We start from the raw sequence: 15,000 nt of genomic DNA, 5'->3' as shown, positions 1-15,000 counted from the left end.
ACGCCTCGATCCTCCCTGCTTCTGTTTCGTCTTTACAGTTGTGTAAATTTGCCCTTGTCAAAGCATATATAGCTTGCTGCTTAGCAGAAATTGAAACTCAAAAATATGTTTTAAAGATGTTTTAAAATGTACGGAAATGACAAACAGATGACAGCTTTTCTCTGCTTTCGGGAAGTGTAGTTCCAGACTCTATATAGCATTCAGAGATTGTGGAAAATTAGTCTGGCAACGCGAGACAAATTTTGACCAAATGTGAGCTTGTAGATCAGATATCTTCGCGTGACATCGTTATTCGACGAAGTATAACGAAGGGCTTTTTAACCATTTGAACCCCACCATCCATATTATGGGGGAAACATTCACCAAAAATAGCAGATCATGCGACACGTTGTGAGCTTGTAGATCGGCTATCTTTGGCAAAGCGATTTGGTGTGGATGGAAAAAAATCTGTCCAAGTACAGTTGCAACTCAGGTGTCAAGAATAGAGGGTTTAAGCGGTTAAGGGCTGTGGTAGAACTGTCCAGTTTCCAACAGTTCATGTGTGTTCCCTCAGCGGTCCATGCTCAGTCAGTACTGGAGGTTAAATAGAAATCATACTATTATATGTGTCATCCTAATATTATGTGTGTTGCCATCCATCACCCCATGGCAACGTGAACTCAGTGCCAGTTATCTCCGAGATGTGTCCCCCGTAGACAACCACTCTCAGACAGTAAGGGATGGACAGATGGGGGGAGACAGATGTACAGTACTGACTGTATCACCAGCTCTTTTTATTTTAAGTCTTGGTGCTGTACGCTGAGGTAAAAGACAAAAGAACAGACCTGAGGTTTGTCTCCGACGCAAAGGCAGCACTGGGACAGACGGATGGACGGACGGACAGACAGACAGACAGACAGACAGGCAGGCAGGCAGGCAGGCAGGCAGGCAGGCAGGCAGGCAGGCAGGCAGGCAGGCAGGCAGGCAGGCAGGCAGGCAGACAGACAGACAGACAGACAGACAGACAGACAGACAGACAGACAGACAGACAGACAGACAGACAGACAGACAGACAGACAGACAGACAGACAGACAGACAGACAGACAGACAGACAGACAGACAGACAGACAGACAGACAGACAGACAGACAGACAGAGAGGGGCTTAGCCCTTGAAGTTGCTCAAAGCAGAACCAGGGCTCAATTGGACATGACTTCAGAGGATTTTAATTGTATGTGAGAGAAGCGGCAGCAGATGATTGAAGTCCAGATGTGTGTGTGGGTGTATTATTTGTAAATAAGGCACTATAAAGTAGCTTTTATAGTTAAACCCCCTACATCTGTCCTCCGGTATGACTTGGATCCATCAATGCTGTAATCAAATTGATATCACAACATTCTCAACACATGACCATCGTGGTACAACTTTCCAATGAGGAAATTCTATTTGGTTTAAATTTACAATTTAATTGACTATTTTGACGGTACAAGGTAATCTTTGTGGAAACATACTATACTAGTAGTCTCAACCTTTCTGTGTGCTCTTATGAATGAATGAGTGACTCGAATTACCATTATGAGATGAGGTCTATTGAATCAACCACGAAAAGCTTCCGGCTTCCTTTTCATCTGCCAGCAACAGTTTGCTTCAGGATGTCTCTAACTATCAGTGTTGAAGCTGTGCGCAAGTCAACCTCCCCTGAGTAAATAAACAGTTACATAACTTAGCCAAATAGCTTAAAATAAGTGTTATTTTGTGTGCGTGTGCAGCCCTAGCTCTCTCCCTTTCTCTCTCCGTACATCTCTATTGTAACTCTTACCACTGGAACTTTCACCACAAAAGCCAGCTGTCTACATGAATAAGAAAAACTACCGTTTCCCCTCTTTTCTCCCCAATTTAGTCATTGCCAATCCCCTCCCAATGCGTACTGTGGTCTCTGTTGCTGCCAAACTCGATTGTTGTTCTGTGGAGGAGGGTGTATAGAGACAACCACATGTCTCCCTCATACACAGAGTCCACTCAACAGACAATTGCTTTCACCAGGAGAGAGTCATTTGCTCTCTCTTCCCCCAATCCCCGTCCCCGCTGAGCAGGCACCCCAACCAACCAATAAGAGTCACTAGTGCGTCAAAAAGGACACAATCCCCTGCTCACTTCCCATCTGCGAACACAGACAGTTGTTTTCGAAGGAGCGCTCAGCCAAGCTGGCTCCAGCGAATTTAACCGTCACCTCTGTGGTGGTTTACCTCTATGTCCAATTTTATTGACACGTAGAATTGTAGGGGCGCAACAGTTAATCTAACTAATCGATTTAATCTATTATAAAACACAATTGTTAATCGATAATTTTACACAACAATTTGATAGAATAATTGTTAATCAATAGTTGCAGCCTTATATAGAATGTCAAATCTTTCTTTTTTCTCTCACTTTATCTCTCGTCAGAAACCTCAGGTTGGAAGTCTCTTCCACACCGGGAGCACAGTCAGAGAAGCTGCAGGCTTTGATACCGTTAGTGTGGGATGTTCTTGAAGGCACTCGTTTGAAGTTGAGCTCTCGCCAGCCACCTTCTCTTTGATACTTGTTGGTGAAGTGGAGAAATATGGCTTTTTAATGATGATCTGCTGTATATAATACAGAGAGACGAATATTATTATATAATGTCAATACTATTCACTAGAACTTACTGGAGTCCGATTATATTGTCAAGAGAAGGCATGGCTTAGTTTGCGATGGAATGAGTAACTAAACTAAATAGACAAACACATACATGAATGAGAAACACATGCCTCTCACACACACGCGCAAACGCACACGCACACGCACGCACTCACGCGCGCGCACACACACACACACACACACACACACACACACACACACACACACACACACACACACACACACACACACACACACACACACACACACACACACACACACACACACACACACACACACACACACACACACACACACACACACACACACATTGTCAGATAATACTGTGCCCACACATTGGAAGAACACATCTTAAAGAGTCAGTTGCATTGGTTGGCCATATGCCAGAACCCACATGGCAGAATCTGTTCTAAAAATGTCCATGTTCTACCAAAGGGAATTAATCAAATGAACTGGAATTAATTGGTGTCTTTTTTAATGGAACTGACTAACACTGGCATAGGCACGCACGCACGCACCCACACACACCCCCACACACACACACACACACACACACACACACACACACACGCTCTCACATTTCTGCTGATGGCTGATGTGTGGGCGTCAACTGCTGAGCTCATCGCTAACATCTAAAACACTGCTTCTCAATGTCGAGTTCAGGGACCACCACGGGGTCCAAAAGGACTGTAACAGCCCTGTAACTCTGAGAGTATACAAATGGAACCAAATGGACCCCAATACGGGTCCATTTGGTTCCATTTGTACACTCAGAGCTAAATCAACACTGAGGAGTTTACAGTATACATATACTTACAGACCCGTAAGGGTCCATTTGGACCGCTGGTGGGCCCCGGACCAGTCGTTACGTGAGAACCAGCTGGTTCTCACATAACGACTGGTAACAACTGGTAACGACTGGACTTAGAGATCACTGCAGCGATCTCTAAATTAACAAGCTAACTGGTGTGTTTTCCTGTGTTGTTGTTGTTGATGTCGCTGTGCTGCTGCTACAGTCTCCAACCAAGTGGTACATGAAGCTGGTTCCTGTAAGTCAGCTAGCCAATGCTACGCTATTCTGTCATCTATCCATCGTATCCATGGCGACCATATCATCATCCACGTTTTCCTCTCTCTCTCTCCCTCCCTCCCTCTCTTTCTCTCTCTCTCTCTCGCTCTCTCTCTCTCTCTCTCTCTCTCTCTCTCTCTTCCTCTCTCCTTCACACTCGATTGTTGTTACTCATCGATGTGTTTCTTCTTTCATCTCATCTCATCTCTCACTCTCTCTCTAACACAATGCATGGTGATGATGAGCTGCAATCCCTTTGTAGCTCAATGGATACAGCTTAGCGCAATGGTTCCCAGACTTTTTAAGTCGAGACCCAAAAGAGAAATGTTATGTGACCCAAACTAGTGAAAATAGACGATCTACAAGCTCACAACACTTCGCGATGCGATGCGACGTGTTTTGAGCCTGTAGATCTGCTATTTTCCCTACTTCTTAAAAGTATATATTTTTTAAATTATTTTCAAAAAAATATATGAATTTCTTTTAACTGATTTGTTTTAATAATAATTATAAACAAAATGTAGGAAACAAGAAATAAAGGGGTATTTACTCGCGACCCATAAAAAGTAGCTTAGCACTCACCAACATTACCATGCACCAGTGGTTCCCAAACATTTTGACTCGAGACCCTAAAGAAAAATGTGGTGATTCCCCGGGACTAGTGAAAATAGTCGATCTACAAGCTCTATCTATCTACAACTTCTAGATGTGCTATTTAAAATTCATGAAATTCTCTTAATTTCTGAAAATGTTTGAAATAATAATAATATATATTTTTTAATTGTAAACAAAAAAAGGGATATTTACTCGAGACCCACTGTTTGGGAAACACTGCCATACAGTATCTAGAGATTATATTCCCACTGGTCAGCAATACAATACTGATAAACACATTATGTTTGCCATTATGGAACTGACTGTTATGTTATAGACACATTAGAGACGGTTTCAGGCTAAGAAACCACTCAACTTAGAGTTGTGTATAGTTGAGTCACTTCAGCACCCTCTGCTGGACATAATAGCAGTGACAGTGACATACGGTATACATACATACATATGCGCAGTATTCACAGTTTAACTACAATAACACAACTACCCTGAAAGTTCCAGCCTCTGTGAAGGTCCTATCACAGAATCAAATGTTTGTAACAAGCTGGCTATCCCACAAAAAATAGCAAAATGACCCTTTCTTCCATTATTACTACAGCAGGTTGTTCTCAGTTTGTTTTGAGCCTACCCCTTCCCAAATGGCAAACATAGCCAATCTACAAGCTCACAACGCAACGCCTCGTGGCGCGTTGCTTGTGAGCTTGTAGAATGGCTATTTTCGTTTGTCTATTTTCGATAAATAAAATAAAATGTACAAAATAGGGAGACCGGTTTGAAAGTGGTTAATACAGCTAACCGGACAATGTTTTTACGCACGTGTGCTTGCACCAACAGACTGGTGAAACCATCTAAACCTACCTCCATACCTTGCATGATGTTATAGCGTTAAACATTGACTCTATGGCTCAGTGCATGGTTCTCAAAGTGGAGTCCAGGGTCTCTCAGGGTTCCTTGAGGAGGGTTCTACAGTAAATTGACCCTTACAAGTCTGTAACTCTGACAGTCTACAAATGGAACCAAGTGGACCCTAACGGGTCCATTTGGTTCCATTTGTAGACTGTCAGAGTTAAGGGGGGTCCTTGAGAACCAGTGCTATAGCTCATACGCTGTGTGTTCTTCCAGTCTCGCTACAGGAAGGAACAGACGTCGGCCCAGCCCGCTCCGTGGATCCCTCCAGTGGACAACCTGCTGAAGGACAGCAGCGACGGCTCGGCCCTGGCAGCCCTGCTGCATTTCTACTGTCCACAGATACTGCTGCTGGACGGTACGTACTGTACCAACCGAGAGGTTGAGCCATGGTGTGTGTGTGTGTGTGTGTGTGTGTGTGTGTGTGTGTGTGTGTGTGTGTGTGTGTGTGTGTGTGTGTGTGTGTGTGTGTGTGTGTGTGTGTGTGTGTGTGTGTGTGTGTGTGTGTGTGTGTGTGACCAAACGAATCTGCCAGTGCAAAAAAAAATTGCCCTCTGTGATTTGGGTCTGCCACTGCTCAGTTGTGAATCCATTTCCTGCTCCCGAAGTCTGGGTTGACCAATCAGGGCCCAGTATTCAAATATGGGAGACTGTAATTGGTAGTTGGTTGTAGGTCTAACCAATTGCGTCCAGAGTCATTGTTTTGATCCCGCCCCTTGGGGAAAAAAACGTCCTCATGGAAGCACCAGACTCATATCCACGCAGTGATATAGTCTGGCCACGCGAGGATGTGTGTGCGTGTGTGTGTGAGTGTGTCAGAAAACCAGAGAAGCGCTATATAAATGCATTCGATTTACCATGTTTGTTCATATTTGTAGAAAGAAAGACAGAAAGTGACTTTTCACTCTTCATCGTATACTTTTCTCTTTCTCTTTTTCTCACTCTCCAATTTTTTTCCCTTTCTTTCTTTCTTTCTGTTTCCAATGTCTCTCTCCATGTCTGCTTGTTTGCCCATGTATCTGACTGCTAATGTGTACTGTATGTGATTAGTTGTGATTGGTTGGCTGAATGCTGAGTGATGCATTAATTCATTAGGCCAAAGAGGACATCTTCAATACTAATCATGCTAGGTTACATTAACTTGATGAATGCCGCATGGCTCACCCTCACACACTCTCATACAGCTGTTGTTCAACCAAAAACTCATCGGCACGGAGACCAGTGATCAATCAACATTCATTTCTTCACATTAACACCTAGGCCATCCAGTAACAACCATATTGGTCATTCATCGACCATCCTTTGTACTGAAACATACTGTACCTTATAAACATACTGTACCATACTGTACCTTACAGACATACTTATAATACATTATAATCTGCTTATAACACTGTATAATTATAGTTATAAGAGCTCATACATTTCATAATTCTTTTTAATAATCATAACACATTATAAAGCATTATAATGACTGATAAGGTCAAGTATAAATGCATTGTGACATGCATATAACACTGTATAATTACAGTTATAAGCACTCATAAGTACTCATAATGCAATCATAATACATTACCAACCAGTTTATAATGACACTTTCTATGTTAATTCTCATAGTTGTAATTTGTTGCTTATTAAACATTATAGACACAATTATAATAGTTGACCTTATAAGTCATTATAGAATGCTGTATAATGTGTTATGATTATTGATAATAAAGCATTATGAGCATTAATGCGTTCTTATAACTATAATTATACAGTGTTATAATACAGATTATAATACATTATAAGTATATTTATAATGCATCATAGACATGGGATGCATAGCAAGTGTTACCATGGTCCTAAAACAGCTGTCTGAGCTGCCTGGCTGCCTCAGTTATGCCTGTCTAAAATGTACAACTACAAGCTCTCAACGCGTCACACTGCAATTAAGCTATCAATTATGGCCTAATGATTCTGGTTTTACTTGTTGAGGTGGGTTGGCATTTATACACAACTGTCCACTGGCACTGGGTAAAAAATATGGGGTTGCAAAATCGTGGGATAAATATTTTTTTTTTAAAGAGGAGGGGACAGAGACCGATTACTATTACAGAGAGGCATTTGGATCCACTTTGGATCCACAGATTCAGACTTTTTACGTATTATCTGAATCTGTATTATCTGAATATGTATTATCTGAATCTGTATTATCTGAATCTGTATTATCTGAAGACTGTCCTCGAGTTGAGTGAGCCTTCCCCTTGAGTTGCATGGCTGCCAGTTCCCACCGGATGTCATGTGTGAGTTCCGACTGCTCCAGATCATACCGAATAACTGCTAGCTTGCATAAAGTCTTTAGACTAGGACTCAAGTCTAAGACATACAGTCTAAGAGGTACAGGTCCTACAAAGAAGAAGACGCGATCTCCCACCATGCAATAGCACCCCCTATGCATTAAGCCCAAGGGGCCTTTCCCCTTGGGCTTAATCCTCTTCCAGGAGAAGGTCTCTGGATTGAACTTCCACGTATCATTATAGGTACTGTCCTTACTATTATAGTCAAAACCACCAAACATGTACAGCTCTCCATTGTAGGCAAAGGCTTCATTAACTGCGCGTCCTTCTGGACGAGGCTTTGCAGTGGGCGTGCTCAGCCAGCGGTTGGTATCTGTGTCAAACACTCTGATGTCCATCCGGAAATTTCCTCCTTTCCTCCTTTCCTCCTTTCCTAAGGACAAACATCTTTGTCCCGATGATGGTAGCCGAGTGATCTGATGAAGCAGGTGGCAGAGTGCCTCCGGTGTTAATTAAAGTCCAGTTCATTGTGGTGGTGTCCAACTTGTGGATGTCATTAATGTCATTAGTCCCGTCATTTCCTGCATGGATATACATGACCTTCCCCAAGACACAGGCTGTGTGGTCACATCTTGCTAATGGAACAGTGCCAGAAACCTTGAGCTTCAACCATCTGTGGGTGTCGACATCAAATCCATAGAGCATATTGCAGAGCTTCGTTATGTGTGCAATCCACCCACCCCAGATGTAGATGATCTCTGCTATTAGCACGGCTGTGTACCCCTCGGACAAGGAGGGAACCTCAAGGAGACGTTCTCCTCTTCCAGTTGTCACTGTGGGCAACTTCATGCAGCGCATAGACACTGTGTTGAAGACATTCACCTCAATCTGTTCCATGTTGTCATAACTTGTTTGATAACGGAACCCAAAGATGTACACCTTGTGTCCTACTGTCACGGCAGGAGCTGTTATATCTAGTGCATCTTTTAGATGCACCGTCCAGCGCAACATTATTCTAACTCTCTGAAGCTGTTTCTGTCTTTGACTCTCAAAGTCTGTGTGGGTTTGTTTCTGTCTTTGACTCTCAAACTCTGTATGGATGCGTTTCTGTCTTTGACTCAAAGTCTCTGTGGGTTTGTTTCTGTCTTTGACTCTCAAAGCCTCTCTCGGTGTGTTTATGTCTTTGACTCTCAAAATCTCTCCGGAATGTCTTCTTCCTTTGACTCTCAATTTCTAGTCATCTTCAACACCTGCAACGTCATTTATAGGCACACACAACACCCAACGTTGCCATGGTTTCTTTATAATAACGATTAGCGCAGGCAGGGGTGCAGACAGAAAGCAGTTACTCAAGTACTGTACTTAAAGGGGAATACCACTCATTTTCTATGTCGCCTAGAACTGGAGAATTGATTGTTGGGGTCATGTGATCAGCGACAAACGGAAGGTGTACTATTTGGCCCACCCTCTAGGCTGCTGCATTCACTAGCATGGTGAATTTCACTTCCAGCTGAAAAAGTACGACTTGAATATAAAGTTGAAGAGATATATCACTTTCAAAAACAATTTGGGTCATTTTATCGTCTACTCAGGCTTTTGTGAGACCCCCAGACAGTTTTTAAGATGCTTGATTCTGTATTTAAATATTTGATATTCATTTTATCAGACACGCCCCCTTCCTATACAAACCCATTATAACTTCAAACTCCATTTTTGCCAGACCCAAGGGGTCGGGCTTACATGAGGCTTTGTACCTGTTTCGTCCATACATGGGCATGGTCCATTTGTCCTCCGGCCCCAGCCAAAAAAAGTCTGTCCCCCTTTCGTCCATACATGGGCATAGACACAGGCTGACACGTCATGTGAAGTCCGGTGACGTAGTGCTCTGATCTTATAAAGTACTTATTCTGGGTCTGGCAGAACCAGGTCTCCTGGTCTTGTTAACATGTTAGATTCATCAAAAACACCCGTCCTTGGTTCTAATGACTCATCCTGCCCTCCTAATACTAATACGTGAGGGGCCGTGTTTTTTAGATTACTTTTTTCATTTATTTTATTACACTCTTTTATTGTATTCTAACAGCTTTAATGTATATCATGACATGGTTCAGTGTAGAAAATGAGTGATATTCTTCTTTAAGTATACATTTGAGGTACATTTACTTGACTTGAGTTTCAGTTTTTTTTATCATTTATACTTCTGCTCCACTACATCTCAGTGGCAAATATTGTACTTTTTTACTCAACTACAATTATTTGATGTAGCTACCAGTTACTCTGCAGATTTTATTCATTCATTTATTCATTTTATTCATACAAAACATCCTATTTTATACTTCCTTTAATCAAAAACTGAAGATCTACAAGCTCACACAACTTGTAGCATTGCGATGCAATATGATGCTTTAATCTAGGTGTGTGATGGCTGACTCAGCAGCCACACATAGACTATAATGTATGGTAACTCTTCCTTTTGGTTTATATATTTAGTGTGTTTATTTTAAGTTGGACATTATTAACAAGTTGAAATGACATAATTTATTGTTTGTAGTTTATTTGCATTTGATTTGACTGAGTTTTGTTTGAGATACCAGTTCTGTGGGAGGCTGCTGACATACATGGACATTATGGGCTGGCCAAAGGAATGGGGATCAGCTGCTCCAGATCTGCAGCTAATCTGGACAATTGGACTGCACCACAGTCCCTCTGCACTATGGGGTGGGGCAGGGGTTCTTAGAGTGTGTGTCAATGGTAGTCTTTGTCTTTTCCCCCTTTTGTGTTAACAGTGGTCTGACCCGTCCCTATACTGTATATGTCCACCTCCTGTGTCATTCTGGTTAGTTCAGTTTTCAGTTTAGTTGTGTTGTTCAGTCCTGTTTTTCTGTTTAGTTATTTGGTTTTGATTTGTTTATTTTGAGCACCTTTATTTTTGTTAAATGTTAAATCATTATTTGCAAAAAAAGAAAAAAGTATTTTAAAACCCACAAAGTTTTCCCTGTGTCTCTCCTTCCGACCAACTCGGTCCCTGACACTAGGATTTAGATTAATTAATCTTAATGTTAATCTTAATGTTAAGGTTTAAGTACAAGAGGGTGTATTTGCCTGTAAAGCCCTGTAACAGTGAGACTGTAGCCTCCCTCACACATGCACTGTAACCTGGAAGTTACAGTATCTAGACAGCTGGTCGGGTTGTATGTGTGAACACAAAAAAGAGTTAAGTCGTTGTAATGCCCGATTTACAACACCTCAATATGAATGATTTTCTGGTTAATTTACATTGAGCAAGTGGACGTGTTGTTGACACTTCTATTGTCAATGAGAGAGGAGACTCCCCGAGGTGTTTGGAGAGAGAGATTCTATCACTGAAAAACAGTTCATTCAGCAGTTTTAATTAGCGTTTGAGTTATAGTAAACACTCACAGATACTTCCGTGATCAATGGCTCATGATAAGCAATAAGAACGCGCTTTTCTTCTGTAATGAAGACAACGCGATACAGCCTAATATTAATTTGGGATGCTCCTACCAACTCTCTGGTGTAAAATGGTCAATATGAGCAATGGGCTTGCAGATGAAATCAATGTCTTCTCTCTCAATTTCTTTGATGACTATAATCTTCATCAGGGTAAACACTGACATCTATCTACTGTACATACTGTAACATCAGCGCTAAGACTGACAAATCCAGATTAGCCCCTGGTTTCGTCTTGTCTCCTGCAGTGGTGGAAAGTAAGTACATGTACTTAAGTAACATTTTGAGGTATTTTTTTTACCTTACTGGAGTATTTACAATGTGCAATACTTTTACTTCTACTCCGCTACATTTCGGAGGCAAAATTTTAACTTTTACTCCGCAACAATTATTTGGAAACTTTCGTTTCTACTAGTTACTTTGTAGATTTGGATTATTCTTACAAAACCACTTCAGACCTATACTTTGGCAATTTGAAAATAGCCGATCTACAAGCTCACAAGCTATTAAAAAGAAAAGGAAAACCTTCTGCATAATGAGTACTTTTGCTTTTTGGTACGTCAAGTACATTTTGATGCCAATGCTTTTGTGCTTTTACTTAAGTAAATGCCGAATGCCGAACTAGGGTATTGATACTTTGACTTAAGTAAAACAAGTGAGTGCTTCCTCCATCACTGGTCTTGTCTCCTGACAACGACTGTCCTGTTCTCTGCTCTCCCACCCCATGCAGATGTGTGTCTGAAGGAGAACATGTCTCTGGTGGAGCGTCAGTACAACCTGCAGCTGATCCAGGACTTCTGTAAGGACAACCTGAACTCCTGCTGCCACTTCACCCTAGAGGACATGCTGTATGGCTCCTCCACTGTCAAGGTACGGTACCGCACCGTCTGCTGCGCCGGATGAATATTGTTGCTGTCGGGCAGAAACCTCTTATCTCCATATTTTAGCTATTTGTGTTTTTTCGTAAACTAATGCCCTATACTTTGATCATACTACAGCGTCACACAAAAGTATCAAAAATACAGATCTACAAGCTCAAAATGTGGTGCGAAGTGATGCCTTTTTGAGCTTTTTGCTATTTTTGAATTTGAATCCTGAAAAGTAACAGTTTTGGACATCCGACAGAGACGATATACAGTACTGTAAGCTACTGTATATCGTCGCTATCGGGCAGAAACCTTGTATGTCCAACACTTTTCAGGAAATGGTCAAAAGAACCTTGTGTTCAGCATAAATTCACCTTAAAATGGAGACTGGACACATGAGAGGTCAAATGAAATGTACAGTAGAAATGATGAGAGAAACAGATGAAAGCGGTCCAGTGTGAGTGTGGTTGATGAGTGGCGAGTCATGCTGCTTTTAGAATACTGTTGGATGGAAGATATTGGAAAAACCCTCTCTGTCTAAACTGATTTGTTGTAAACCATCTGACTTCAGCAACCACACCACTCTTTAATGTATTGTTCCTTCCTCCCTTCCTTCCTTTCTTTCTTTCCTTCCTACCTACCTTCCTTCCTTCCTTCACCCAACATCAGTAGAGATTCATTGGTTGGGCTTCAAAAGCCGGAGCAACAACTTCTAGAGCCATCTTTGCATTAAGAAAGTGCTTGGGGGGCTTTTGAAAAATGTTCCTCCAAAAAAAGGAGGGGACAAATTTAGGGGAACAATTTTGCTCTAAGATTAAGCTCTGTTGGAAAGTTGAAAGATGTTCACAAAAAATTATAATATACTTTATGCCAGATGGCTAGCCATAAGGATGTACTCCAAAGTTTATGAATGAACTACATTTAGGCTTAGAAGCTTTCAGACTGGAACAATTCATATTTAATGAAAGACGGGGGTGGGGGTCGGGGGGGGGGGGGTATAGCGCATGATTCATTATACTGTAAGTACCCAGCCCTCCCCTCCCCCACTGGACCCCTGCCACCCCTTTCTCTTTTATTTTATTACATTGTTTCTCAAAGTGTGTCGGGGGGGGGGGGGGGGGGGGGTTCCCCGCAAAAGTAGTTAATACAGCATTTCAATCATTTTAACAACTTTATCCATTTCTATGTTGGCTATTAAAAAATAGCAGATCCACAAGCTCACAGCATGTCTCTTTGTGCCACACTGTGACCTTGTATATCTGCTATTTTTGAACATTTTTGAAAAAAATTGAAAAGTATTGGAAAATTCTGGTCCCTGGCACAAAAGGTTTTCAGATGGGGGTCTGCGGCCAAATACATGATATCAATTTGGTGGTCCTTGACTTGAAAAAGTTTGAGAACCTCACTGCTTTATTAGACTCCCTGTCTCTCTTTCTCTCCTTGTTACCATCCTTCTGTCTCACAAGCCTGCCTCTCTCTCTCTCTCTCTCTCTCTCTCTCTCTCTCTCTCTCTCTCTCTCTCTCTCTCTCTCTCTCTCTCTCTCTCTGACTCACTCCATCCCACTCATCATATCAGTGTTTACCTACACCACTTCATTTTTTCCTCCCACCCTTTATTTCTCTCATGCTGCTATCATGATGAGGATGCAGAATGGAAAGGAAAATCAATGCACTCAAAATTTAACATGCAGAGGTTAATTTTTAGCTCTCAAATCAGCTTGTAAAGTTGTTGTTTTTTTGCAAGCTGATGACTTACTCTCCGCTACATTTCAAAAAGAAATATTGTACTTTTTGACTCCACTGCATTTCTAAAAAGGGACTTTTGGGACAGAAATTTACACAAATATATGATGAATTAACCTATTTAAAATATAGTGAAATTAGCCTGTCATAGATAGAAATAAAAATAATAAATAGATCTGCTATTATTACTATTTTTACATTTTGAATTTCTGCAGAGATTTCTGTAGAGATTGCACTTCGTAATTTGTACTTTTGAATACTTGAACACTATTCACTTGAGTCCACCACTGGGCCTAAGTGATTAAATATAAATATTGGGAGCTCAGTACGTTGTGTTTAGGTCCAGACGGCTGTACTGCTGGTGATACTGTAATGCCATGGAAACTGACTCCCATCATTGCCATAGAAACCATTCTAAATGCATTCTGTGGCCTATTTCCATTCTTCTGGTGTAAGAGCAGCATGCTGTATGTAGGTCACATGAGTTCACTCTGCTAGAGATGGAGAACTAACATCACTGCTACTTGTTGTTACTTATTGTTTCTCTAGTAGGCTGAGAAGATTTGCATAAGTTTACCTATTATAGAGTAATTGGTGTAGTGTGTGTGTGTTTGTTTATGTGTGTGTGTGTGTGTGTGTGTGTGTGTGTGTGTGTGTGTGTGTGTGTGTGTGTGTGTGTGTGTGTGTGTGTGTGTGTGTGTGTGTGTGTGTGTGTGTGTGTGTGTGTGTGTGTGTGTGCGTGCGTGCGTGCGTGCGTGTGTGTGTGTGAGTGTCAGACTATACTGTAGATGTATTCACACTGAACAGAGTGACATCCGATGCAGGATCCAGTTGGAGAAGTAGTTTGTCTTTGTTTTGTGTGGATTTCCTAAGATACACGATACAACACGGTTGAAAGGACTAGAAAAGATTGTGTAAAATAAAAGTTTGAAATAGCTAAATATTTCAGATATTAAAACACATTACTGTAAGCTCTTCCAGACAGCTTGCGCCATAGAGCCACACCGTAAAAACAGAGATGATGTTTGGGTGGTAGGTCATTGCACAGCCTCTGTGTTCTGATGGCAGTCCCCTGACCACTGTTGGTGCCAAGATTGGTGCGGATCGGAGCAACGGTGTGCCTCGCAGGTCCACATGTTACGTTTGTGACGTACACCCACCCACCCACCCTCTAGGCCAGCGGTTCTCAACCTTTTCAGGCCACGACCCCCCAAAATAATCATATTTGAACTGGGGACCCCCAACCTTGATTCCACAGATAAAAAAAACCAAATAGCCGATCTAGGCGAGGCGTTGTGAGCTTGTAGATCGTCTATTTTCACAATTGTTGCCTCTTTCTTATATTATTTGACAATATGGCCAATGTTTGACCAGTTTTTATAGTATAGTTTGTTGA

General features: G+C 41.7%; 1 protein-coding gene across 1 annotated transcript in view; it reads left to right on the top strand.

The window, feature by feature from the left end:
- camsap2a (calmodulin regulated spectrin-associated protein family, member 2a) overlaps positions 1-15,000 on the top strand; it is a 93,542-nt gene that overhangs the window by 46,422 nt on the left and 32,120 nt on the right. Inside the window, exons 5-6 of the mRNA XM_080431874.1 lie at positions 5,459-5,600; positions 11,726-11,865. Coding sequence (XP_080288000.1) covers positions 5,459-5,600; positions 11,726-11,865 — 282 coding nt within the window. The remainder of the gene's footprint in view (positions 1-5,458; positions 5,601-11,725; positions 11,866-15,000) is intronic.

The sequence above is a fragment of the Gymnoscopelus braueri genome (genome assembly GCF_963280865.1).
Source record: "Gymnoscopelus braueri genome assembly, chromosome: 6".
Classification (NCBI taxonomy): Eukaryota; Metazoa; Chordata; class Actinopteri; order Myctophiformes; family Myctophidae; genus Gymnoscopelus; species Gymnoscopelus braueri.
This window is presented reverse-complemented; position numbering and strand designations above follow the sequence as displayed.